This window comes from Urocampus carinirostris, chromosome 20 (genome assembly GCF_059441175.1).
Source record: "Urocampus carinirostris isolate Australia breed hairy pipefish chromosome 20, RoL_Ucar_1.0, whole genome shotgun sequence".
NCBI lineage: Eukaryota > Metazoa > Chordata > Actinopteri > Syngnathiformes > Syngnathidae > Urocampus > Urocampus carinirostris.
Window position 1 is genome coordinate 11679974 of NC_142368.1, and position 27838 is coordinate 11707811.

Consider the following 27838-nt stretch of genomic DNA (forward strand, 5'->3'; position numbering starts at 1 on the left):
CAAAGTACTTTGATTGGTAAAGGGGATGAATTTTTTTTTCAAATAATTAAAGATACTCATTTAAAGCAATTTCATATATTTTTTCGAACCTTTTAGAAACAATCTGCAGTCCGCCCATTTCCCCAAGACCACAGCAATCTATTCCTAACTAAAAGGCTACATTTTTGTTTCTTTGGGGGGGTGAACTTTTCCCATTCCTTTCCCCATTTCAAAATGTTCTGTTTTTTTTACCTTTACTCACAATGTGAACAGCGCCAATTACATCATTAATCTCTCCACTTGGCTAATTTGAACCCATTCCCCCTTTCCTGGGTGTTTAGTTGGGCTGTGACCCATTTTTGAACCAATGGCAGACCGGCAAAAAAAGTCTCCTGACTCAATGTGAGGCTGGGTTCTGCCCACCGGCTTGCTTTTATACCACCCAGTTTTAGTAGTTCATAGTCATGTTTTAATTAAAAAAAAATCCGACAGTCTAAAACACTTCTCATGAATAAAACTGTTTCTATTAAATATCAATGTTCATATTTATGTACTTATGAACAGGGTTGGGTAGGGTTACTTCAACTTGATTACTTTCAATTGCTTTTGGATTACTCCAATACCAAATATGCTAATAAAAGACAAAAGAAAACTAAATATGAATAAAATGATGACTCACAACACCTGGTAAGCTTTCTCTCCTGGCTTTGATCTCTTTGATCTTCAGCAAATCGAACATAAAATGCGACAGAAACAAAATGAAAATAAATCCAAACAGCTTTTTTGCCCTTCCATGTATTCCGTTACTCCCCAAACCTGCACAAAATGTAGTAATTTTATTCATATTTAGTTTCTTTTGTCTTTTATTAGCATATTTGGTATTGGAGTAATCCAAAAGTAATTGAAAGTAATCCAGTTCAAGTAACCCTACCCAACCCTGCTTATGAATAGTTGAGACTATGGGTGTAACCAGCCTGTTTTGGGGGGTGCACACCTAAATCCATCCATCCATTATTGGCACCGCTTATCCTCAGTAGGGTCACGGGGGTGCTGAAGCCCATCCCAGCTATCCTCAGGCAGTGGGCAGGGGACACCCTGAAATGGTTGCCAGCCAGTTGCAAGGCACACAGAGCCACAGACAACCCACTCGCCACGCAAGCACGGGGAGAACATGCAAACTCCACACAGGAGGTTCGATCTCATGACCTCAGAACTGTGCTGCACACGCCCCAACCACTGCGCCGCCGTGCTGCCCCGCACTCACAGTATTTTTAAACCTCTCTATTCCTAAATAATGGACATAATAGTTATAAATATGATTTTAAAAAATGCTAGATGAAAAGCATAAAAAAGCAGCACGGCGGCGCGGTGGTTAGCGCGTGTGCGGCACAGTTCTGAGGTCATGGGTTCAAATTCAGCTACCAACCTTCCTGTGCAGAGTTTGCATGTTCTCCCCGTGCTTGCGTGGGCTTCCTCCGGGCACTCCAGTTTCCTCCCACATTCCAAAAATATACATGTCAGGTGAATTGGTCCAAATTGTCCCTAGGTGTGAATGAGAGCGCGAATTGTCTGTCCCTGTGTGCCCTGCGATTGGCTGGCAACCAGATCAGGGTGTCCCCTGCCTACTGCCCGGAGATGGCTCGGATGGGCTCCAACCCCCTGTGACCCTACTGAGGATAAGCGGTGCAGATAACGGATGGAATGGAAAAACATAAAAAGTAAAACATAACTAAAATATGAACAATGGAGAATCGGAAATACTCCACTGCCTTGAAACAGTTCAGCCCATTTGATTCCTAGCACTGCTCTCGCCTCCTTCCTTCTCTTTTAGCTCGGGTCGTGTTCTGTAGCGTATTACAGTGAGAGCATCTTACAGAGTGGTTATGTAGAACAATTATTTTAACACCCGATACGATGACTTTTTTATCATCAACAGATATTATTTCTCATTTTAGCTGAATTGAATCACAGTATTAGTGTTTCTGCTAACAACAAAGTGTAAATGTTCACAAATGGGAAGTGACACATGAACAGTGTTTAAGTCAAGTCATGTTTATTTGTGACGCCTTTAATCACAAAGAGTCTCAAAGGGCTGCACAGACCACGGATTATATCAAACTACAGACTATTATTACCCTATCCCCTGATCTAAAACCAACATGAGGGCAAAGAAAAACTAAAAAACCTCAGTCAATCAAGGCAAGTCATGTTTATTAGTATAGCCCTTAATAACAAGGAGTCTCAAGAGGGCTGCACAGACAACAGATTATTGCAAACTACAGACTATTATTACCCCATCCCCTGATCTAAAACCTACACAAGGGCAAGGGAAAACTCAAAAAACTCAGTCAAGTCAAGTCAAGTCATGTTTATTTGTGACGCCTTTAATCACTAAAAGTTTCAAAGGGCTGCACAGACCACAGATTATTGCAAACTACAGACTATTATGACACCATCCCCTGACCTAAAACCAACATGAGGGCAAGGAAAAACTCAAAAACCTCAACATGAGGAGAATGAAGAAACCTTGAATGATCCTAAAGCCCTTTAAAACCCCAATGTGCACTAATTGACCACTAGATGGCACTGTATTGTCTAATGTGAACGAAAACCAGCGCCACAGACAATCGCATAGCAGCAAGTTGTCAGACGAACATTCCACCAACCTCTAGGTAGGGATTCCACTATGTAAAAGAAAGCAAGACAAATTTCTTGGCAGTGGCTCAGGAGGTAGAGCGCTCGTCTTGGGATCAAAGGATCCCAGTTCGAATCCCGGCTCGTCCGTGTTACATGTCGAAGTGTCCTTGGGTAAGACACTGAACCCCTAATACCCCCAATAAGCAGGTTAGCGCCTTACATGGCTGCACGGCCGCTATTGGGAAATGTGAAGCACACTGTAAAGCGCTTTGGGAAGTCTTGACTTGAAAAGCGCTAAATAAATGCAGATCATTTCATTTCATTCACCAATAATTTTCACGATAGTCCAGGTATATTTCCCTAGTATTCAAATATTTTCTTTACTGAACAAAAGTTTATTGTACCACTAGGATGCACTACATATTGCACACTGTCCCTTTAAGTAAAATGGACAACAATTAACTTGCCAGACACAAGCTCTGGACCTAAAATCGCCCCCGGTTGAGGCCAACGGTTGCGCGGCAAAGAAAATCTCCTGATCCAATCAGGGGCTAAGCTCCGCCCACCTGTCTGCATACTAATGTGGCCCCCAATAAGAGCTTGAAAAGGGGCCCCCCCGCACTTTCTGTGAGTCCTTCAGTCTCTTTGGCGCACTCAAAACTTTTCAACATGGTCGACGCTTTCTGTGCAACTTGGAAGCTGGTGGACAGCGACAACTTCGATGAGTACATGAAAGCTATTGGTAAGTCCTATTAGTAAAGCAATGGATGTTAACTAGTAGTAATTGGTAATTGCACTAGTAGTTTTGGCCGTATTCACATTTAAGACCCTTAACATTTCAAAAATAATGTGAAATGTTTGCAGGTAATTGCGAAAAGAGCTATTTTTAACTCAATAAAACATTTTTTTGTATGTTTTTCCCTCTTAAGCAAAGTTTGGGGTGTCCCCCTCCCCTACTATATCAAAATTTGAGCGCCATATTCCGCATCAGGCGCTCTTGCAGTAAGCAAATTCTATGCCTTTGGTGCATAAACCCTAAAATATATTTTTTAATGTACATTGTGCTGGTATGTCTACTTTGGAGGGCTTCGTTATAGGGTGTAAGAACAGAAAAGGGCCTGATGAGCAGTGTTCCCTCTAAACTGCGCGCATGCGCAATTGCGCACTTCTAGCACATTCTCAGCGCACAAGAAAATCTAGCCGGCGCACAAAAATGATGGCTCAAAATGACTAATTAAGAAGCGACTTAAGTCGAAGTTACAGTGCATGGAGGTAAAAATACACGGGTTCCCCTGACGTTGTGTCCTAAATGCGGTATTTTGAAGTCAATGTCGAACGAAGTTGAAAAGTAAAGTCAGTAGAGTTTGTCGAGAACCGGCTTCTTTGGCTCGGCTCACTAAAAGGAACCGGCTCTTTCGGGTCCTAAACGGCTCTTCAGGTTGTTTTTGCTTCTTTAATGCAAACATGACCGAATTTTATGTAAAATTATGCACAAAATGACTTAAAGGAAGGGGGAATAGAACAAAAAAGAAAAAAATACCAAAATGAAAAAGTAGTGAAAAGCTGAGGGAAAACAGAAACAAAAGGGAGAGAAAAAAGGAAGGAAACATTTTGAAAAAAGCCAGAAAAAAAGAAAAGAAAGAAAGAAATGTAGGTAAAAAGTAAATAGAGAACAAAAAGAAAAAAGTAACAGCTCGGAAAAAATAAACACAATGAGATTTTTTTAATAGGAATTTTTTAAAAAGTAAAAAAAAAAAACACGGAAATTAGAAGAAAAAGTTTGTGTTGCATTCAAATAATTCCCAATTATATCAAGTGAATCTTGTTGCCAACATTGTACTTCCACTCAAAAATGTGATTAAGTACAGTTCTGTATCTTACAACCGACTCAATAAGCCCCCAAAAATGTTAATATTATGCGACAAAATATATCAGGATATAAAAAGAAATGCATATCTCGTGAAAGAATTGTAAGAACAAACGACGTTTGTAGGCCGTACAACCTTTGCCATAGTACATGAGTCAATTCATTCAAAAGAGAAAAATCATTTTGCATCGCCGGAAACTCAGCAAAATATAACTTGATGTCAAGATTTGGACATGTTTGATAACTAATTATCTTGCCACACTTGGGATTATAGTGGCTCACTGTTGTTTCAAGCGTTGCTCGCCGACTTTGTGTTAACGCTCAGACCTGTAAGGAAAATTACAGGGAACATTGATGATGAGTGGATTATTTTCTTATTTTGGACTAATTTGATTTTTACATGCCTATCAGAGAAATGTTGCATTCATATAACCAAACTGTACAAACAATCCAAAATACTAGCAAATACAATTCAACATGCCAAGGGGGAAACAGTTACATAAAAATACCGAAATGTTTAATAATGTTTTTGCTTTTATGGGATTTCTGGTTGTGGGACAAAATGTATCGTTTTACTTCTCATCGGTAGGCAATGGAAGAGATTTTTCGATCTGTAAATTCTCATTTGTGACTCAATCTAGAATTTAGCTATAATGATAGTAAGATAGACCAAAAAGGTTTCTTTTGGCTTTAATTTGTACAATGTCTTTCTAAGACAGATTGACAGTTTTTGTCTGCTATGAAATTACAAAATGTGTGGATTTAATTTCATGGTGTGCGTGGAATGAGAAAAGTCATCAAATAGGAAAAAAAACTGCTTTGGAGTTCCTATCAGTGTATGCACCCAATAGAAAGATGGTGAAAGAGACTGTTGGACAAAATCCAAGATCACAATCATGTACACACAGGCATGGCTGTTTAGAGTTCCTCATTGTTGAACAAGTGTAGAGAAGCTGGGGGAGGGGGAATGCCGCTTGGTAGTCTGCAATCATTCCTTTTGACTCGGAAAATTGATCAAGTTTGTTCAAAACACACAACAAAAAATAACTCCATCCATCCATTATATGCCCCGCTTATCCTCAGTAGGGTTGCGGGGGTGCTGGAGCCCATCCCAGCTATCTTAGAGCAGTGGGCACCCTGAACCGGTTGCCAGCCAATCGCAGGGCAGACAGAGACCCTTAGGGACAATTTGGACTGGCCAATTAACCTGACATGCATGTTTTTGGAATGTGGGAGGAAACCAGAGTGCCCGGAGGAAACCCACACAAGCACGGGGAGAACATGCAAACCCCACACAGGAGGTTCGATCTCATGACCTCAGAACTGTGCCGCACACGCGCTAACCACCACGCCGCCGTGTTCCCCCCAAAAATGACTCAATTTTGAAAAAAGAACACAAAATATGTAGCTGAAGTTTTGTAGACACCTTAAACAAGGAGAGAAGGCATCAATGGATTTCGAACTTGCAAGGAGAACAGGGAGAGGACTGAACCAAACCTCTCCAATAAGAAATTCCAACCTGTTATAAGATAGATGGATAGATAAGATACTTTATTCATCCCTGCAGGGAAATTCACACTTCCAGCAGCATCCCTACGCTGGAGAACAAAACAATAATAAAGCAAAAAGAATACAATACACAAAAACCCAATGTGACGTGTTGATACCCAATGTAGCGTGTTATATAGAGTATCTAGATAGTGCTACACAGAATACACACTGCAATAAAAATACGGTAATATGCAATGTGGGGGGTGTGGTTTAATGTGGGCCTTTGCTCCGCCGGGTGGAGTTAAAGAGCCTCATGGCATGAGGAAGAAGAAATAATGTTTGAAATGAAATGATCTGCATTTATATAGCGCTTATCAAGTCAATGACTTTCTGGGTTTGTTTAGTCACCCAAACAATTGAATCGTCTTAAGTAAAACGACCCAGAAAAATGGATCACATTGAAATGGTGGTCACGTTTTTGAGATTTTTGGGGGGTTTTGAGAGTTTTTGGAGTGTGAATTTGATCACCTCGTCGAGGATGGAAAATTTAATTTGAAAAAAAAACAGACACGAGAGATCCATTAAAGCAGGGTTCTCGGACTAAAATTACTTGGTCTGGGTGAGGTTGGGCTGATTCATTCAGATAAGTTTTGATAAAAACATTACATTGATCTCATATATTATATACATGAGATCGGAGAATAACAAAACATTAAAGATCACTAAAGGTATCCTTAAAAAAGTTGATTATTTTCTCTATTAAGTATGCCCAACTGGTTTTAAAAAGCCCTTTATGATTTATTTTCCATCGAGCCTATCTGCTTTTATTTAGCGAAGCTGTTCAGGGCGGAACACATTAGATAGGAGGACTTGGGGGTGGGGGGAGAGTGACGTCATGTCCCTCCCCACAGGATTTTATTTGTTTATGTTTGTAAATGGTGTCACAACCAGAATGGAAACAGGACCCTCTCGCGTAACGTTTCCCACAAGTTTTATTGAAGGAACGAGGAAGGGGTGCGCCCACGATCTGGTGTTCGGTCTCGTACTCGGCTTGTGATCCGAACACGGAAGTGGATCTTCCGTAGCGAGCCATGGCGGTGTCAGGGGGGGAAAACTGAACAGTAGCCGGGACTGGGAGAGTAAGACGTGGTCGTGGTCGGAAACGAGTCGTAAGCCAGAACGTGGTCGGGATCAAAACGGGTCGTAGCCGGAGACAAACGGGAGCAAAAACGGGACAGGCGGAAGTCAGGATCGAAAAAAGGCTTGCCGTGTAAGAACAGAGGTTCACAGACGGACTGACGACAGGGGATTGACAGGACAGGGTTTAAATAGTGGGGAAGCCAATCCGTCAACAAGCTGCAGCTGGCGTCACACGGGCGGGGCCAATTGTGCGCTGTGGCAACTGTGACAAATGGAGCATGAAAAAGGTGAAAGTAAGACAATACCTACCTTAAGTCGAGTCCAAATATCAACCCTGACCCCAAGAAAGATAAAAAAAATAAGAATTTATTCAAGCACGTCTAATAAATACACTTACTTGCACGCACAACATGAACAAGCTCACTGACGTTGCAAGCGAGTAAAAAAAGTTTAAAATTCCGTACAGCTCCTGTATTGGGACAGTGTGTAGTATTTAGTGCCTCCTAGTGGTACGAAAACATTTATTCAGTAAAAGAAACATTGATTCATTGATCATCCATTCATTATCTCCACCGCTTATCCTTAGTAGGGTCTCTGGGTGGTGTTGGAGCCCATCATGAACTATCATACGAATGTTAATTTTTATAAATATAAGTAGGTTGAGAATTGTGTTTTTCTTTTACATGGCGGAATCCATACCTATTAGTCGCCACCATATTTGTCTGGCATCTTGCTGCTATGATGTGCTCATTTGGCACTGGTTTTCGTTGGCATTAGACAATGTAGTACCTTCTAGTGGTCAAAAATACCAAAATGTACGTTTTAAGCAGGGTTGGGTAGGGTTACTTTAACTGGATTACTTTCAATTACTTTTGGATTACTCCAATACCAAATATGCTAATAAAGACAAAAGAAACTAAATATGAATCAAATGATGACTCACAACACGTGGTAAGCTTTCTCTCCTGGCTTTGATCTCTTTGATCTCCGGCAAAACGAACATCAAATGCGACAGAAACAAAATGAAAACCAATCCAAACAGCTTGCCAACATCATTTTTGCCGTTCCATGTATTCCAAGCCTGCACAAAATGTAGTCATTTTATTCATATTTAGTTTCTTTTCTCTTTTATTAGCATATTTGGTATTGGAGTAATCCAAAAGTAATTGAAAGTAATCCAGTTAAAGTAACCCAACCCAACCCTGGTTTTAAGATCCATAAATTGCGTGGGCTACATTTACATTAAACGTTCAAATTAAGGTGGGGACCTCAAACTATCATTTGAAGGGGTGAATTGGCCCCTGGGCCATGAACTTTGAGACCCCTGCATGAAAGTTTGACTTGTTAACTGAGAGACATTCCAAGAGCTGAGGGTTAGAGCACCTCGTTTTCACCCCATGACACCATTAGACCAGAAAATAGCATTAATAGTGTATAACAAGCAAATAAATGTAACTCACGGGTTTGGTCCTCAACCAGGTGTGGGCTTTGCCACCCGCCAGGTGGGCAATGTGACCAAGCCCACCGTCATCATCAGCCAGGAAGGCGACAAGGTGACAATTCGCACGCAGAGCACCTTCAAAAACACCGAAATCTCCTTCAAGCTGGGGGAGGAGTTTGATGAGACCACTGCTGACGATAGGAACTGCAAGGTATGAACATGATCATCAGCGCGTACAAAAAAAAGTACAAATCTAAACATATAGTTCTCTTATATCTAGCCACTCCTTTGCACATCCGTTCTCCTCTGCACTACCGTACTCCGTTGTTATTGTATAGTGACTTGTTTACCTTACTGCCCATTTTGCACATCTTGTTAGCTGCTCCTCTTGCACTCTTTGCACTACTGTATAATACTATACATAGCTATAAATATTTAGAATATTATTAGTATTTCAATACTCCAACTCAATAGAACATTTGATTTATATCTGTACATTCAAAGAAACTGCACGTCAGATGTATCGACATTTCGTTCTGTATACACGTGTACAAGAATGACAATAAAGTATATCTGAATCTGAATATTTCTCTAAAACGAATCTATTTTTACCTAGAAGTACTTGTTCAACTTTAAAATGACAAATGTTTTCTAAAAAAAAAACTTATTTTAAGGGAAGTTCATATTTCATATTAAAAACAAACCAGAAAAAGTTATAGTTGATGATGAATTATGTTGAGTTTATTCTTTAGTAGACACTCAAAATAAAGGGAGAAGACATCAATGGATTTGGAACTTGAAAGAACAGGAGAGAGCTCAAACTTCAGATAAAAAAATTCCAACCTGAGCTGTTTCTTTTTATTGTGTCTCCTACATTAAAAAAGCAGATCCGCCCTATGGGTGTGGTATCAAAGAACAGCAAAATGATTGGCCGATACTGACAGTGATGTAAACAGAGCATAAGACCCAATAGCATAACGTTTTCTCACAATTTTATCGAAAGAAAGAGGAAGGGCAGTGTCCACGATTCGATGCTCGCTGGACGCGGATGGCAAGTCGCTTTCGCAATCGGATTGTGATCAGAATACGAAAGTGGAACATCCGTAGCGGGGGATGGCGAAGACAGGGACGGAAATACGGATCGATAGCCGGACAGGAGCGCAAAAACGTGGTCGGGTCAGAAACGGGCCGTAAGTCGGGAAGGGAGAGCAGATGTGGTCGGGATCAAAACGGGTCATAGCCGGGAGACTAACGGGAGCAAAAACGGGACAGGCGGGAGTCAGGGTAAAAAAAAAGGCTTGCCTTGTATCAACAGGTTCGCAGACGGACTGACAACAGGGGATTACCAGGAGTGGGTTCAAATAGTGACGGGGACATGAGCGGGCACAAGTGAATCATATCAGTCATTGTGACATATTAAGTAAAAAGGCGTTTCCAGATGTGTTTTAGCATTAACATAAGTTTCCTCTTTTAGTCCACAGTTAGCATGGACGGAGACAAGTTGGTCCACGTGCAGAAGTGGGACGGCAAGGAGACCAAGTTTGTCAGGGAGATGAAGGATGGCAAGTTAGTCATGGTGAGATGATGTTGATTTCAAATGAGAAGAATTCCAACACACATGTATACGTGTAGAGTGACCTTCCCTTCCTTCTCATCCAGAGCTTGACTTTCGGGGACGTCCATGCTGTACGCACCTACGAGAAAGCATAAAAGGACGGAATGGACACGTTGTGCTCTTCGCAGTTGTCTTCCCCCTCAAGCACGTTGCACGTTCTGTTTTTTTTTCTATCAAGTCTTTTTTATAAGAAAAAAATGTTACATATTGGGCTTGTCATCTTTGCAAATGAGGTAAATAAAACATAGTGGGAAAAAATGGACGACTCTTTTTCTCTTTGTGATTTATGAAATATTGTTAACAAGATGCATGATGTTTTTCCACTTTTGGTCATGAAATTGATCAAGATAGTCAATAAACTGAGTCGCCTACACTAGTGTTTTTCAACCCGTTTTGAATCAAGGTACACTATTATTTCTAAAAAAAAAAAATCCGAGGCACACCGTCCGTCGAAAAAGTTAGAAAATAAAGTTATCGCAAATATTTCACTGTACTACCTCATACCTCATACCTCGCAGGTAGTGAATAAAAGAAGAAAATAATACTTAATAAAAAAGAATGTTTTTATTTGTTTACAGTGCAATCTTAAACCGCTTTGTTAAACAGATAAAGTTATTAAATGTACTGTGCTACCTCAAGAGCAGATAATTGGTATATAAAAAGTATCTAAAAATCTACTGCCACCTACTGATATGGATGACTATTACAGTTCCTCGTCTGAAGATAGCAAAAATACTGAATAATGGCCTGATTTTTTGGGAGAGATGAAATTGGGCAATTTCCAGTGTCACACTAGACAAGGTCTCACGGCACACTGGTTGAAAAACACTGGTCTACACTATAGGTCCTTGCTCCACTGTAAAATAAGAAATGTAAAATAAGGAAAAAAATCAGTGAATCCAAGAAAATATACTCAAAACATTGATCAAAGTGATTGACCAAAGGTTCCAATAAATAGATGGATATATATATTTTTCATTTATTGTAATGATTATATGAATCACTTTACATTGAAAAAAATGTATGAAATTTTACATTATTATTCGTATAATACCGGCAGCAAGGCGACGCAGTAGTTAGCGCGTGGGCGGCACAGTTCTGAGGTCATGAGATCGAACCTCCTGTGTAGAGTTTGCATGTTCTCCCCGTGCTTGCGTGGGTTTCCTCCGGGTACTCCGGTTTCCTCCCACATTCCAAAGACATGCATTTCAGGTGGATTGGCCGGTCCAAATTGTCCCTAGGTGTGAATGAGCGAGTGAGTTGTCTGTCCCCGTGTGCCCTGCGATTGGCTGGCAACCAGTTCAGGGTGTCCCCTGCCCACTGCCCGAAGATAGCTGGGATGGGCTCCAGCACGCCCGCAACCCTACTGAGGATAAGCGGTGCAGATAATGGATGGATAGTATAGTACTTCATTCAGTTTAGGTATATGACTATTATGTATTTGTACATCAGTGACGTACATTCGAGACCTGTCATCATGGAAATGATTAATAAAAATATACTTAATGGTTGTATTATTATTATTATATTATTATATTTGTTCAGTGTTGAAGCTATGTCTTATTTATAATGTATATTGTAATCATGTAATGTATTACTGTACTGGGAGTCTGCTGATAGGCAAAAATGGTAAATGGTCTGCATTTATATAGCGCTTTTCAAGTCAATGGACTTCCCAAAGCGCTTTACAATGTGCTTCACACTTACCCATTCACACACCAATAGCCGCCGTGCAGCCATGCAAGGCGCCAACCTGCTTATTGGGGGCATTAGGGGTTCAGTGTCTTACCCAAGGACACTTCGACATGTAACACGGAGGAGCCGGGAATCGAACCTGCGATCTCTTGATCCCAAGACGAGCGCTCTACCTCCTGAGCTAATGCCGCCAAAAAGAAAACAAATTAATCCAAGAAAATATACTTTTATAATTTATTAAAGTGATTAACCAGTCAGGTAATGGTTAAGAGAGATAGATGTCTAGATAGATAGATAGATGTCTAGTTAGATGTCTAGATAGATAGATAGATAGTCAGGGGAGGCAGGTGTGGCTGTGCATCCATTATAAATATTTTAATATAATATGTAACATATTACTGTGCAGAGTGTCTAAAGGTACAAAGTGAGGCACGCAGCTCTCTAGCCTTAAGGCAGAGGGCGATAGTGAGACCAAGGATTCGGATTTGCCGCACACCTCAGCCCAAAACAATAGAAATAGTGATAGTACTAGCAAGCTAACAAAGTCAAACCATCCAGTGTCCAGTGCATAGAGGATAACCTATTTAGGCGGAACGGCGGATGGGTGATTAGCGCACAGCCCCCAGTGCAGAGGTCCAGGGTTTAAATCCACCCATGTGGAGTTTGCATGTTCTATCCGGGGCCTGCATGGGTTTCCTCCCTCATTCCAAAAACATGCATGTCAGATTAATCGGCCGGTTCTATTGTCCCTAGGTGTGGATGAGAGAGTGAATGGTTGTCTGTCTGAGTGCAACTGTCTGCAACTGGCTGGCAACCAGTTCAGGGTCTCCCCTGCCCGAAGATACCTGGGATGGGCTCCAGCACCCCCGCGACCCTACTGAGGATAAGCGGTGCAGATAATGGATGGATGGATGGATTACCTATCTATTTATGCTCTTATTCAAAAGGACCAACATGTAAATTGAGCCGGAGGAAGCGGGGGAAGAAAAAAATCCGATTCCTTCTTCTTGTGGGCAAGGAAACAAGAGACTCGCCCTCGGCTTGGGTGAGGAACGTGACGATGGGGTGGCCATTTTGATAAACAACCCTCGACTCATCATAAAGGGGAGCACTGTGATGAAAGAAGGACGCGATCAAACAAGAACTAAAAGCTTTGGCGGAAATAAAGAGCGAAGGCAGAATGTCACACTTTCACTTTACCTCCAGAAACCTTGTTAGAATAGGATATGGTGAAATTGTAAATGTGTTTAATTGCTGTTAAAAGTGTCAATACAATTGTTCAAACCAAAAATTACTGTCCTGAGTTGCATGGACTTCAAAAGGGGCAGCACATAGACTTCATTTATAGATCAAGGTAAGGTAATAAAATGTCTTTATATTGTGCTTTTTTTGCCCTGCCACTCAAATTATGAATAATCTGCAGTTTTATTTAGAGTGCCTCACCAAACAGACACCATAAATCAGCGTCAGTTTGTGACTACAAATCACGTGACTACCCCGTCAGCAGTCAATCAAACGAAACCCCGCCCATCCTTTGAACCCAAAAATAACCTTAGCGAGTCACGTGACGTGACACACTGACCGCAACAACTAATGGCTAAAAAGTAAATACTTAGCTTACCGAGCGATACTGTCACTTTTTCAAACGACATGAAGAAGTTTCTTCCCTTGTGTGTGCTCCTTCTGTGTGCTGCCGGTATTCTGAAATTCACTACCACCCATGGAGGCGTCTTACCACGGCTGAATGCAGCTCCTTCAGGAAGAAGAGCCGAAACGAGGGACTCAGGTGAGTCGTGAGGCCTTACATGGAGAATTTGAAGTTTCCGCCTTAGTGGTGAAAGCCAACCTTTAATGGCTGACGCGTTGAGTTGCTACACTTCTTAAAACTGAAAGCAGTTATTTTTAAGTCAAGCAAGACGAATTTATCCTTAGAGGCGGACTTCTTCAAATAAGTTTGAAACACATAATCACAGCTGAAGGCTGGTCCGTGATTCGGAACTACTTTTAGTATTGAGCGTTTTATAGCTTGAGATTCGTTAGCAAATGGGCGGGCTCGTATTTGTTGTTGTTTATAGGAGGAAATTGTGTTGTTGTTTCCCCCCCCCCCCCTTTTTTTTCAAATACCGTATTTTATGCACTATAAGGCGCACATAAAATCTGATTTTTTTTAAAAAGCTGACTATGCGCCTTATAATCCGGTGCGCCTTATTATTGGTTCAATATATGATTGCAAGGTCTCGCAACTCAGAGAAGCAGCCACCGACTCCATTTTTCGTGTAGAAGAAGTGCGCTGTGCATACTGGGAAATATTAAACAACGATTCTCTTTTATTTGTGCGTTTGTATAAAGACCCTGAAATGGCTCCTATTAAGAGACACGCTTACAACGCAGAGTTTAAACTCAAGGCGATCAGTCACGCAGTAGAACACGGCAATAGAGCAGCAGCAAGAGAGTTTAACATTAATGAATCGATGTTGCGGAAGTGGAAGAAGCATGAGGATGAGCTGTTTACGTTTTACATTTTACAGTTATTATGTTATTGCTTTATTGTTATTGTTTTGCACTTGTTATCGTTTTTTGCACATTACGAGTGTCACTATATTGCGATTGCACTAACGTTTAATTTACCATAACAGTATCAGACGTTTTTTTGTGTGTTGACTAAATGGAGGAAATGTAAAATGTTATGCCTTGCAGTTGTTCAAAGATGGGTCACAAAAATGCTTTACCTCAGAGAAAATAATAAAACAGCTGTTTATTCATTTTGGGAGTGAATTGAGTTGTGGAAAGCTTGTTTGTTATCTATTAATAAAGTTTGACTGACCTATCTGACTGTTTTGTTGACATTCCCTTTATCGCGGCACCATCTAATGGTTGCATAACGTAACTACATACTCTTCTGTAGTCAAGTCACATTTATTTATATAGCCCTTAATCACAAAAATGTCTCAAAGGACTGCACAGGATTACAATTACAAAATTGCACAATTATCTGATCTTAAACCAGCATGCACTTATAGCGCCTTATAATGCGATGCGCCTTATGTATGGAAAAAGTTTTTAAATATATCATTCATTGAAGGTGCGCCTTATAAGACGGTGCGCCTTATAGTGCGGAAAATTCGGTAATTGAAACTCTTCAGTTATTTTTATCACAGGCTAGGGAAGCGAGGGTGGTGATTATGTTTTCGTTTGGGACTTAAGGATAAAAATCAGTTTATTTGTTTATGTGTTCACCCAAGAAAAGGGGTAAGGAGTTTTCTCGGGCAGCTGGTGGGTTACACTAGATGTGAAAAATGCCCCAAAAACCTGCCTCAGCACTGTTTTTTTTTGTCTGTTCAGGAAAAAAAAAAGATTGTCCCATTTCATCTGGAGGGACGAAAGCATGACCAACTTAGGGGCCGAGGTGCCTAACTAGCTTGGGTGTTTGGGCAATTGGGTTGGCCATGGTCCCCAAAAAATTGTGTGTTTTTTTGCTATTTTTTCCCCCTTTTATTTTCTTTGTTATTGTATGTGTTTGTCTTGCTGTCGGTCACCCCTCTTGAGGGATATGACCAAGGTAGATACATAGATGGATAGATAGATAGATAGATAGGAAGAAAAAGGGGAAAAGGGGAAGGAGTTTATAAACAGAGTTCCCGCAGATTCTTGAATAGTCTTAAAAGGCATTAAGTCAAGTCAAATCATGTATATTTGTATATCCCTTAATCACAAAGAGTCTAATGGGGCTGCACAGACCTCAGATTATTGCAAACCACAGACTAATATGACACAATCCCCTGATCTAAAACCTACACGAGGGCAAGGGAAAACTCAAAAACCAATCAACATGAGGAAAATGAAGAAACCTTGAGAAGGGACCGCACAGGATGACCAGGCTGCAATGGATGTTGCTGTAACAAATAATACACATATATGGTCAACATAAAATATAGGTTATTCAAATTCTATAGAATACAATTGTGTTTTAAACTTAGATTTAAAAAGTTCCACTGAGGTTGCAGATCGAATCTCAGGGGGAAGAGCATTCAACAGGACTGGGGCCTGAATGGAGAATGCTCTCGAACCTGTGGATCTCTTCTTGGCTCTTGGGATCACTAGTAGACCAGCATCTTCAGAGCGAAGGCTCCGGACTGGAGCTTTCACTCTGAAAATGGCAAAATTAAATCTGAAAGATAAAAGGGAGCAAGTCCATGCATGATTTTGTATACGACCAACAGAACCTTAAAATCACATCTTAAGCTAACAGGGAGCCAATGCATTAAATTAATTATTCCAAAAATTAGGCCTTAATTGGCGTTAACTTGTCTTAAATCCAATTTTCCAAAGTCTTAAAAATATAAACTCATAAATCAGGTTTGTATTAGTTTGAACTACAAAGATTTCGTAACATTTTTCAATTGCCTTTTTTAAAAATTCAATTAACTTCCGTGGAAACCTCGCGTTTTCCATGTCTAAAACCTGGGAAAGTGCTCCGTTTTTTTCAACTGGATCAAAATGTAATTAAAAAAGAAAAAATAATTGAGCAATTTTGTTTAAAATAATTGCCTCTAATTTTATGTGGTGTTTTTGTTTTAGTTTCGTTTGTTTCATTTGTGGGTTGTTGTTCTTTGTTGGTTTTTTTTGGGGGGGTCGACTTGGTCTTGAATTTGATTTCAAATGGCATTTAAAAAGTCTTTATAAGTCTTTAATTTAACTTCCCTTAAGCTGTAGGAACCCTGATATTTGACCACCATCTTTCACAGGCAGTCAGGTAGGTTACCCTAGATGTGCATAATGCCCCAAACAAGCTGACTCAGCACTTTTCATTTTGTTGACTCAGCGTTTTTGTCCCAGAAAGACATTCCTGTCTCCTAGAACAGAATGACATCGACTGACAGGCAGTCAGTTAGGCTACCCCAGATGTGAAAACTGCTCAAAAGATGACTTGGCATTTTTGGTTTTGCTGACTCAGTATCTTTCCCAGAAAGATGCTCCACTCTCTTAGGAGAGCAAGTTTGGCCAGAATCACAATATTTTACAAACGATCCGGTAGGCCACTCTAGAGCTGAAAATTCCCCACCTAAAACAGACTCTTTTGGTTTTGTAGACTCATTAAAAAGAAATTCTTCTCTTACAAAACAGGACAACATGTCATTTCAACACAATAGTGTCGTTTAAACATCTCTCTGATTGGCCGGTGTTGCTAAAACCCGAACTCTGACCATTCTGGTTACTTAAACACTCCATCACTTGCAAACATGGAACTATAAATCCTTGAGAAAGAATGCAGTATCTTGGGATTACACAATCGCAGTACATCAAATCGATTCGCTTTTGGTTAAGCACGCAGCTCTACAACAAATTATCATGCGACACACCAGAAAGGTTCTAATGGTATACCAGTGTGCCACGGCACACTGGTTGAATAACTCTGGCTTAACCGGGTAAGTTACTGGGTTTGTGGAGTGGATGGAACTAATTTTTACTACAAGTTGAAAATCCAATCATGTCATTTAGATGATGTAAGTGGGATTAGATCTAAATGTCAAATTGTCTGCATTTATATAGCGCTTTTCAAGTCAATGAAGACTTCCCAAAGCGCTTTACAATGTGCTTCACACTTTTCCCTTTTACACACTAACTAACCAATAGCAGCGTCAGCCATGCAAGGCAACTACCTGCTAACGGGGGCATTAGTGATTCAATGTCTTGCCCAAAGACCCTTCGACAAATAACACGGAGGAGCCGGGAATCGAACCTGCGACCTCTTGATCCCAAGACAAGCACTCCTGAGCTAATGGCGCTACAACTACACTATCAACTACACTTTTTTTGTCGTTTCTTTAGAAATCAGGAATATGACAGGAACTGTAAGTGAAGCGGGTACGTTTTTAGTTTTTTTACTGCATTGTAAGATTTTAATTTAAGAAAACATCAGAAAATTGGGCGGCACGGCAGCTGAGTGGTTAGCGCGAAGGCACAGTTCTGAGGTCATAGGAATAAATCCAGCTAGCAGCCTTCTTGTGTGGAGTTTGCATGTTCTCACCGTGCTTGCATGGGTTTCCACTGGGCACTCCGGTTTCTTCCTACATTCCAAAAACATGTATGTCAGAGTGAGTTGTCTGTCCCTGTGTGCCCTGCGACTGGCTGGCAACCAGTTCAGGGTGTCCCCTGCCCACTGCCTGAAGATGGCTGGGATGAGCTCCAGCACTCCCGCGACCCTACTGAGGATAAACGGTGCAGATGGATAGATCATCAAATTGTTACGCTCTCTCCACCTTACCTTGCACATTGTAGGAACTCATAAAACTTTGCAGCTTTGTACCAGTACAGAAACACTTATTATACTCAGCATGTATTTTGATTTTTTTTCTAAATTTCAACTGTCCGTACTAAAAAATAATGTTCCCATAAAATGTCACCTCAATGACCTTTTTGTTTTGCACAATTATTTCTATAGTGGGAAGATTCTGGCAGATCACTGACCTTCACTTGGACCCCACTTACCACCTCGCGCCAGACCCTACCAAAGTGTGTTTCTCCTCCAAAGGGAAGGCGGCTGCCGGAGCTGGTCCCTTTGGGGCCTTCCTGTGTGATTCGCCGTACAGCCTCATCCAATCGGCTTTTACACACATGAAGGGTCTCGTACAACCGAATGACTTCATCATTTGGACCGGGTACTGTAGAAATTTTTCTTCAATTTTTTTCTTTGAATTGCAAAAGTAGGAAGCAGAAAGTGGATTAAGAATCAGAATAAGGACAAGGCACCATCTATTGAAAAACACACTGATATTTTTGGGTTATTAGTAATCTACACAAATTGCTACTTTTTAATGACATGGGACTTTCCCTACCATAGAGACAGTCCACCTCACGTTCCTAAAAATGAGCTGTCCACGGCCATAGTGATCGAGGTTTTGAAAAACCTGACACAAAGCATCCGGCAGAACTTCCCAAATATCACTGTCTTCCCTGCCGTTGGAAACCATGACTACTGGCCACAGGTTTCACACATTGTTTTTTAATATCCTGTGCCAGCCAAATGTATGAGTACATGAATTTCTATGTTGACAGGATCAGATGCCTACCTCCACAAATGACATTTACAAGGCTGCCGCTCGCTTGTGGGAGCCCTGGCTGGAAGATGAGGCGTTGGAAACCCTCTCACAAGGTTACCCATGCCACTTTTTTTTTCCGACAGTGAGGTGTGTCTTTTGGGAGCACTTGTGTGGACTATGTACCAAAACCTTTTTACCGTTTCAACAACCTAAATTAGTCATTCAAATCTGTCGATTAGGGTTTTAGTGCTGTGGTCCTCCAACGGATGCACTTATTTGCCTTGTGGTACTTCAAGGCACCTACGGTATCCCTAAAATGTAACATCAATCCAAAATTGGAGCACTTTTTCCATTACTGTTTTTTGCCCTGAATATTTATTTAACCTGGTGAAAGACTCATGGAGATCAAGACCTGTAACATCAGAGATCTGGTCAAGCCACAGCAGCATCAATGTAACTAAACTGGAATTATTTGGATAATACCAATATAAGATCTGTTGTGCTCTCCTTGTGCGTTGTGTTACACAGCAGCTTATCTCCTCATAGAAAAAAGTGCCTAGTCAAGATTAGCATCCAAGGCAAGCTTCACGTTATTCCAAGCCCAAGTAAAAAAACGATGGGTCGAAGGCACGACAATTTATGGCACAGGAGGCAGTAACAAGCGTGCCAACCCAAAGAAAACTGGATCTAGTGGTGAGGGCAGTCTGAAATATGAAAAAAATAATAATTAAAAAAAGAAGAAGGAAAAAATTGAATTAAAAAAAGACAATTAAGAAAATAAGAAGTATAAAGCTGGGAAAAAGGAACTAAAAGAATAAAAAAAGGAAAAATAGAAAAATAATTAAAAAGCTGGGAAAAAGAAACAAAGGGATAAAAAGGAAAAAGAAAATAATAAAAAAAAACAGGCAAAAATAAGAAAAAGAGGAAAAATCAAAACATGAAAGGAAAAAAAGGAGGGGGAAAAGAAAAAAGTATATATATCAAGAACAAAAGAAGCAAAAAGCTAGGAAAACAAAGAAAAAAGAAAACTAGCAGGAAAAAATCAAAGAGAAAAAAGCAAGATTTTTTTTTAAAAAGCTAGAAAAAAAGAAACAAGAAGAAAAATAAAATACAAATGAAATTGTAGAACAAAATAAAAAAAACTTTAAACTGGAATCCCTTTACGATACAACAAAAGGTCTATTAAAAGTACTGACTTTTCAGTGTAAGAACAAATAAACTACAGAATACAAGAATAAATTCTTCATTAAAAAAAATAGCTAATCGTGATATGCATCCCTGAAAAACAATGGAAACAGTGCTGTGCAAATTTTTGGGGCGAATAATAATAGTTGTGTGTGCCCATAAGACTCATGTCTGGTGATTGTGCTGCTTCCAACCCACGCCCGGTTCTAGTAGTCTCTAAAATATACCTCATTACTTTGATTTACACAAGTATAAGACGTCATTAGAGAAAGGCGTTTGTTTTGTTCAAAGGAGCGTGAACTCGACAACACTAGCAAAAATGTTGGTTTTTTTTTGTTGTTTTGTTTTTTTCCCTCCCCAGTTTTGGTCCTAAGACGTGACTTTTGACTGAAAAATGTGCCTCATTGGTGAAGGATTTGTTTTTCCTTTTGGAGGATTGTGTTATTAATTTTACTATATGTTGTCGCTTTTCAATTATTTTATTTTTTAGGGGGACTGGTCACATTAATGCATTTAGTTTCACATTAAATGAGGCATTTATTAGTGGCGATATTGTATGTTGTTGAACATTTTATCCATTTTTATCGTGAAAAGGTTGCTTCTGGTTTCTGGGAACTCTGTTTCTTCAGTGTGCTTTTGACAAGAAAATAAATGTTGTGTAGATTCGCTGTCATAAGGGAAAAAAGGGGGAAGACGCAGGAAACGTCTTGGTATAGGATTCAGCATGATGACAAAGTGCACACGAGTTGTACCAAAAGAATTGTATTACAAAACAGAACCCTATGTCCCACATCATTAGTTGCTTTCACTAGTTACCGCTACTGATGGTACTACTATGGTTTGGGATGGAGAGGCATTTTTCTGAAACATACACAATGGATATAATTGGAAACCCACTTTGCTTTTCAGTCAAATTCATCCTCTAGAATGAGACCTTAAATGCTTATTTGATCTACCAACCTACCTACCTACAATCGAGATAAAAAAAAGGGTTGTCTCGTTGGATTTTTTTTGCCCATTTCAATAATTATAGTGAAAAAAATACATAGAGATATATCTGAAAGATCCTCTGGTGTCACAATGAAAGTGACATCTCATGCCGCTGTCCACAGGGGGTTTCTACACGCAGTTGGTTCGTGCGGGCTTACGGGTGGTGAGCGTCAACAGCATCCTCTACTACGGTCCTGACCTAGCCACAGTCAACATGAGCGACCCGGCGGGACAATACGAGTGGCTGGAGGACACGCTTGAAAAGGCAGCCCTCAACATGGAGAAGGTCGAATGTCATTATTGATTACAGTGTCTTGTGAAAGTATTGGGACCCAATGAACTTTTTGTCTTATTGCCACGTTTCAGACTTGAGGCTAAAAAACTGAAAGGCTTTTCTAAGAATCAATAGCATGCGAGTCAAAATCTTGAAGTGGATTCAAATTGTTTCAACATTTTATATTATATTTACACCAAAAATTCTGAGTAAGTGTTGCAAAAAAAAATCCCCCCCGTTCTCTCATTTTAGCAGACTGACACCAGAGGTCCTGTTATGACATCTGAATGATCAAATGTTGACCTAAATGACTAACAATGACAATAAGTTCACTTTCGTGTCATTATTTCTCAGTTTCAATGCATCTATTCTGTGGTAGGCTCAGTAGTCTGTGAGAAGGCACACTGGGGAACAGACATTATAAGGACCAAAGAGACACCAGCCAGGTCTGGGATAAATCCGTGCTGCAATTCTAAGCAGAAATGGGATATAAAATGATTTCACAACATTCACACATCTCCCAGAGCACTGTGCGAGCAATAAAATCAAAAGATGAAAAACCACTGCAAACCTGGCCGTCCCTCTAAACTTTTGGCCCAAACCAGGAAAAAAAACGTTCAGAAGCAACCAAGAGACCTATCATCACATTGGATTATCTACAGGCATACACATGCATACTTTTGCAAGGCACTGTATTTATCTCATTGTGTGTGATTGGGAAAGTCCCTAAAATGGTTCGGTGGTGGGACCTGGTGGTTAACCTGGAAATCTGTCATAGCAGGTGTTTATAATCTCTCACATCCCACTGGGGTTCCTCCCCTTCACCCGGAACGTGACGGCCATCAGGGAGGAGCACAACGAAAGGCTGCTCGCCATCTACAAGCGCTTCAGCCATGTGATCGCAGGACATTTCTACGGACACACGCACAGAGACAGCGTCATGGTGATGCTAGACAATACAGGTGACAGCCGGCAGGGAAAATGCGGATACATTAGTCACATTAACCAGAATTCAAAATAGTGAAGAGCCAAATACAATGTTTTGCTACCAGCCGGGGGCCGGACAAATTTAATGTTTCTTGAAAATGTTTGAAATGATGCATATAACCTCGTGAACCTAATTGAACGTTAAATGTATTCCAATATGGACAGATAAATGAAGCAATACTTTCTTATACCAGCTCAGTAGCCTAGATGGTAAGGCGCCCGCTTTGAGACTGGGAGGTCGGTGGTTCGCGCCCCGGCTGAGTCATTCCTAAGACTTAAAAAGTGGTCGGCGGCGCCCTCTGTTGGCTGCGGCTGCATCGGCTCGCTACAACGGGTCAGGTGCAATCGACATTTCGTTCTGTGTACATTGTTACACAGAATGACAATACAAGGAAATTATTATTATTATTATTATTATTATTATTATCTCAAACATTGACTTAAGCTATATTTTCAAATTCCATCAACAACAACTTCTATCCAACCTAAAATCTTAAGATTTTGGAGGGAGGGAAACTATGGTTTGTTGCTTGTATGCAGTGCAGAAAGTACAGTGCTATAAATAAGTATTTGCCCCCTTCCTGAATTCTGTGTTTTTGTGCTGATCTGTCACTCACAAAGCTTTTAGATCATTACATCATTTTTTCTATCACACAAAGGCCACCAAAGGAAATACATAATGTAGTTTGTAATGTTGATTCAGTTTATTAAGGTACAAAAAAATCTAGGCCTGTCTGGCGCTGTTTGAAAAAGTATTTTTTTTCTAAGAAGAGTGGGCCAAAGTGTCTCCACGACGGTGTGACAGACTTGTTAACTAATTATCGTAAACGTTTGACTTCTGTTATCGCTCCCACGAATTGCACCAACTCACTACTAGGTTCAGGGGGCAGTTACTTTTTCACCTTTCGCCAGATAGTTCTTGATTTTTTGTGGCTTATTAAACAGAGTTAACATTCTAAACTACATTTTGTATTTCCTTGGGTTGTCACTGTGTTATATTAAAACTGGTTTAATGAAGTAAAATCTTTGCGAGTGAGAAATGTGCAAAAAAAACTAAAATCAGTAAGAGGGAAAATAATTTTTCAGAGCACTGTAACTGCTAATTATATTTAAAGGCAGATGTTTATCAAACTCATGTTCTTTCTGGCTATCTCTCGCATGCATAAGCACATGTGCATCACCGTTGCACTGTGGGAAATGTAGTACTGGTGCATGTAAAACATGTGAGGGTTTGCTGCGATCTGCGGGCCCGTTCTAATAAATCTCGTAGGCCGTAAAAAACTTTCTCATGGGCCGAATGTTGCCTGCAGGCATTGACTTTCACATATATTATCTAGAAAGTGTCCAAACGTTTTCCTCTGTGGGCCACATACAGAAAATTTGAAGGATGCAAAGATAGCTAAAAAATTGTATTTTAGTTTATTAAGCACAAAAATCTATGTATTTGTTTTGATTTGTTGAGTTTTGTTTTTAATCATAAACCCAAGTAGGTTAATAAAGAACTTTTATAGCGTTAATTTAGAATTTTACAAAAATAAATGTCTATTTAATAAAGATCACATTACTTTCAAAATTCGTAATAGTTCATTTTTACCTTTCTACAATCTAAAGCTGTGGACCGCAAAGAAAAACTCCACTAATGTCTTCTGGGCTGTAGTTTGAATATCTATACAGCACCAAAAAAACTTTGATATTATGATATTTTTTTTCACTTTTTATGACCAAGTATACCTAACAAAATGGCCAGAAAATGGAGATTGAGAGAACCACGTGGCATCCCAAACTGCATTGATGGCTGTAAATACGAATTAAAAGTAACTCAAATCATTGACAAATGATTAAAAAAATGGATTAGTATTTGGAATTGTTTTGTAAATTGAGCTGTTTAATACCCAGTTTTTGCACTGCAGTATGCAAATCCTGTCGTCATAAAATTCTCTTCTTGTTGCAGAAAGGGACACATATTTTTGAAAATTTTCTATTCTTTTAATTTCAAGAGTCAATACTGGTTTCAGCTACCGTGACTGATACCTTAAAAAAATCTGCTATTTGCACTGATACTAAGGTAGCAGTACTCCGCTATCACTGCTTATACATATGTCAGATGAGTGGTTTTGGAAGTAAGTTATGATGCAATTAGTTAATGGATCAATATTTTACATTTTACAGAGCCTGTGAATTCTTTGTTTGTGTCTCCGGCGGTAACGCCCATCAAAGACTTTTTGGAGCCGTATTCCAACAACCCGGCTGTGCGGTTATATTTGTATGACAAGGAAGACTTTGGCATTTTGGTAAGACATAAACCCACCCACTATGCTGACACCACCACAGATTATTATGAAAAATAAGAAAAAATACAGTTTTATGTCTGTTTATTTGAAATTGGAGCAAAAAATCAAAAAAGGAAACATGTTTTTCATCTCAAGGACATTTGGCAATACTTCCTCAACCTGACCGAGGCTAACCTCAAGCAAGAGGCCAACTGGAAGCTGGAGTACATAATGACAGAAGCGTTCGGCCTACCGGACTTGCGACCGCTCAGCCTATTCAAGCTAGCTCTTCGTTTGTGGCTGCTGCCGTCAGATGCTGCTTTTGACACTTATTTTGCGCACTTCGCGGTCAGCTATGATAACAGGCCTTTGTGCAAGGGTGAGTGTAAGCTCCTTCAGTTGTGCTCTTTGGCCTACCTGGACCACAACTCCTATTCTGCTTGTGTGGTTGGGCAACAACATCTCCATTATCGCTCTAGTAATCATCTTTGATGCACTTGAGAAACATCATGTATAACTGCCAACAATGAATTGTAGTTAGGCCTGAAAATATTTGGACCGTGACATAAGTTTTTCTATATCACAAAAAGATAATTAATTGGCTTAAAGTGCACAATCCTAGCTGCAACAAGACATTCCACATCCAATCGGGGTGGGGGTTTAGGAATTATAGCACTTTACACTCTTTATACTCTTTCAAGGGACCATAAGTAATTGGACAATTGACTCTGAGGGCTGTAACTGAGTCAGAAGCCTCCTCCCTTGTTAACCTATCTTTAAGTATTAAGTAGTATTTATGTCAATAGGTATAAAGTTGATTGTAGGTGTATGGTTTTGCATTTGGAAGATGTTGTGACCACACATCATGCATTGAAAGGAGATCGAAATGGAGGTGAAGGCCCTTAGACAAAAAAAGAAGTCTATAAGATAGATAGCTGGAAAAGCCAAATCAACAGTTATGTACATTCTAATAAAAAAGGGAATGCCCTGGTGAGGTTGGCAATTCTAAAAGGCCTGGATGGCAACAGACAACCGCGACGGATGATCCCGGAATAGTCAAGTCATGTTTATTTGTATAGCTCTTAATCACAAGGAGTCTCAAAGGGCTGCGCAGACCACAGATTATTGCAAACTACAGACTATTATTACACCATCCCCTGATCTAAAACCTACATGAGGGCAAGGAAAACCTCAAAAATCTCAACATGAGGAACATAAGGAAACCTTGAGAAGGGACAGCACATGAGCTAAGCCCCCTTCTAGGATGACCAGGCTGCAATAATACTCTCTACGATAAAGATAAATCCATTTAAACATCTACTGAAGAAAAGAACACACGAGGAAGTAGTTGCATCAGTCTTTTAAGTCTTTAATAAATAGAAGACTTAATGAAAGTAAATACAGAGGGATCACCAATTAGTGCAAGCATTTTATCAGTCCCAAAATAGACAGGCCAAACATGACTTTGCTAAAAAAAACACCTAAACAAGCCAGCCCAGTTCTGGAAAAATGTTCTGTGGACAGATGAGACTAAGATAAACTTGTACCGGAATAATGGGAAGAAGATAGTTTGGAGAGAGAAAAAATGAAATGCACACCACATAATCTGTGAAACATGGTGTGCTGTAGTAGGTATGCGTGGCTTACAAGGGCACTGGGTCACTTGTGTCCATTGATGACATTACAACAAATAAAAGTAACCAGATAAGATATACTTTCGGCTCCGATTAGGCCAAAGGAGGTATATGGACAGTGCTGCACGTGCAGATTGACATTGAGACACAACAGAGCAAAAGCAACCCAGGAGTTTATTAGGGCAAAGACGTGGAATATTATGCAATGGCCAAGTCAATCTCACTTGCTCAAGACGAGTCTTAAGGCGGAAAGACCCCGAAACAGGCAACAACTTAAGGCTGCTGCTGTAAAGACTTGGCAAAGCACCAAAGAGGAGGAAACTCGGCGTTAGGTGTTGTCCATGGGTTACAGACTTCAGGCAATGATTGTTTCAAAAGGTTTTAGCACAACACAACTTGCTTAGATTATGCCTAAGTGTCTAATTATATTTGACCCCATAAAAAGGTGGTGTGTTTGAAAAAAAGTTACATAATTCTCTGATTTTTAGTCAGATGTTGTCTTCCAACCGGTGGAAATAAACATTATACTTTAATTCTGGTCAAGATATTTCATTTTAAGTCCAATGTGATTTCATGTAGAACCCAACTTGTGAAAATTGTGTGTTTGTCCAAATATTTCCGGGCCTAACTATATGTCACCATTATCGTAATATGACTGCATCAAAAACAGATGTTTGTGACCTAGGATTTTTTTGGGGTAACCCCTGGCAACGTGAATTTTGGTGTTGTGTTAAAAATGATCATCATATGAGATCAGTGATAGAACATGGGAATATTTTATAGAATACCCCAAACCAGAAAAATGGCAGGTGAGTTTTTTTTTTTAACACAAAAAACTGCGAATGCGTGTTTGGCACTCAGTGATTTATAACTTACACAACTTGGCTCATGAGTAGACCCACTCAAAGGTCTTAATGAGCCTTGTCTAAAACAAACATGCAAACCTTCTTCAGGGTTCCTTTAAATACACGCAAAGTTGTTTCAAAAGTATATTTTATGAAATTGGCAACCAATATAGCGTGATGCCAGCTCACGTAGCTTGCGAAATAACCAGAGAATGCTGCCTTGTAACTTATTGGTAATAACCTGACATAGATCATGATTCTCAAAACGTTGTGGTGCACAATAGATGATGGTTGCAAATGTTTAGGTGGATTATTTTTCAAAAGTATGTTTTTTTGTGAAAATGGGGTTCAGAGAAATTTCATACTATTGACAAGAAGAGGAGGGTTGGAAGGGGATTCTTCTAAATCTTCTTTTCTTATTTCTGTTTTTTTTATTGTTTACTTGATTTTTGATAGAAATCTCAAGATTGCTAATGCTATGAGGCTAATGCTAACAACACAGTTGGAAACTGTAAGGGATGCACTGACCAAGTTGCTTTTTTGTTCTGGGATTTTTGTTGTTGTTATGAGGATAATTTTACTTCAAGGTTATTAAAATATGATACCCAATGTTTACTTTGTTGCACCCACTTTTTTCTTTGTGTCACTCAACTGCCCTACCGAGACATGACACCATTGCCATTTTTATTGCCATTATATTTTTTTTTGTGGATTTTTATTCAGGCACAACACGAAACGACATCAACCA

At 39.9% G+C, this 27838-nt stretch overlaps 3 protein-coding genes and 1 long non-coding RNA gene across 4 annotated transcripts in view; 2 read left to right on the forward strand and 2 right to left on the reverse strand.

The window, feature by feature from the left end:
- arv1 (ARV1 fatty acid homeostasis modulator) overlaps positions 1 to 8752 on the reverse strand; it is a 31444-nt gene extending 22692 nt beyond the window's left edge. Inside the window, exon 1 of the mRNA XM_088324792.1 lies at positions 8575 to 8752. The gene's annotated coding sequence lies outside the window, so the exon portion shown is untranslated. The remainder of the gene's footprint in view (positions 1 to 8574) is intronic.
- LOC148346230 (uncharacterized) overlaps positions 1 to 27838 on the reverse strand; it is a 145123-nt gene that overhangs the window by 82049 nt on the left and 35236 nt on the right. The gene's annotated exons all lie outside the window — the stretch shown is intronic.
- On the forward strand, positions 3197 to 10432 carry LOC148346235 (fatty acid-binding protein, brain). The gene is made up of 4 exons (XM_088324791.1): positions 3197 to 3358; positions 8594 to 8766; positions 10030 to 10131; positions 10215 to 10432. The coding sequence occupies exons 1-4, from the start codon at positions 3286 to 3288 to the stop codon at positions 10263 to 10265; spliced, it is 399 nt and encodes a 132-aa protein (XP_088180917.1). The 5' UTR covers positions 3197 to 3285; the 3' UTR covers positions 10266 to 10432.
- smpdl3a (sphingomyelin phosphodiesterase acid like 3A) lies at positions 13066 to 27705 on the forward strand. The gene is made up of 9 exons (XM_088324962.1): positions 13066 to 13219; positions 13289 to 13651; positions 18308 to 18524; positions 18707 to 18851; positions 18922 to 19018; positions 21203 to 21366; positions 22136 to 22316; positions 24511 to 24632; positions 24768 to 27705. The coding sequence occupies exons 2-9, from the start codon at positions 13516 to 13518 to the stop codon at positions 25101 to 25103; spliced, it is 1398 nt and encodes a 465-aa protein (XP_088181088.1). The 5' UTR covers positions 13066 to 13219; positions 13289 to 13515; the 3' UTR covers positions 25104 to 27705.

Bases quoted from the DNA above. Each gene is read 5' to 3' on its own strand.
- LOC148346235 (XM_088324791.1), top strand. From the start codon at position 3,286: ATGGTCGACGCTTTCTGTGCAACTTGGAAGCTGGTGGACAGCGACAAC. The intron at 8,767-10,029 runs GTATGAACATGA...TTCCTCTTTTAG, and splicing joins CTGACGATAGGAACTGCAAG to TCCACAGTTAGCATGGACGG. The intron at 10,132-10,214 runs GTGAGATGATGT...CTTCTCATCCAG, and splicing joins AGGATGGCAAGTTAGTCATG to AGCTTGACTTTCGGGGACGT.
- smpdl3a (XM_088324962.1), top strand. From the start codon at position 13,516: ATGAAGAAGTTTCTTCCCTTGTGTGTGCTCCTTCTGTGTGCTGCCGGT. The intron at 18,525-18,706 runs GTACTGTAGAAA...TCCCTACCATAG, and splicing joins GACTTCATCATTTGGACCGG to AGACAGTCCACCTCACGTTC. The intron at 22,317-24,510 runs GTGACAGCCGGC...TACATTTTACAG, and splicing joins GGTGATGCTAGACAATACAG to AGCCTGTGAATTCTTTGTTT.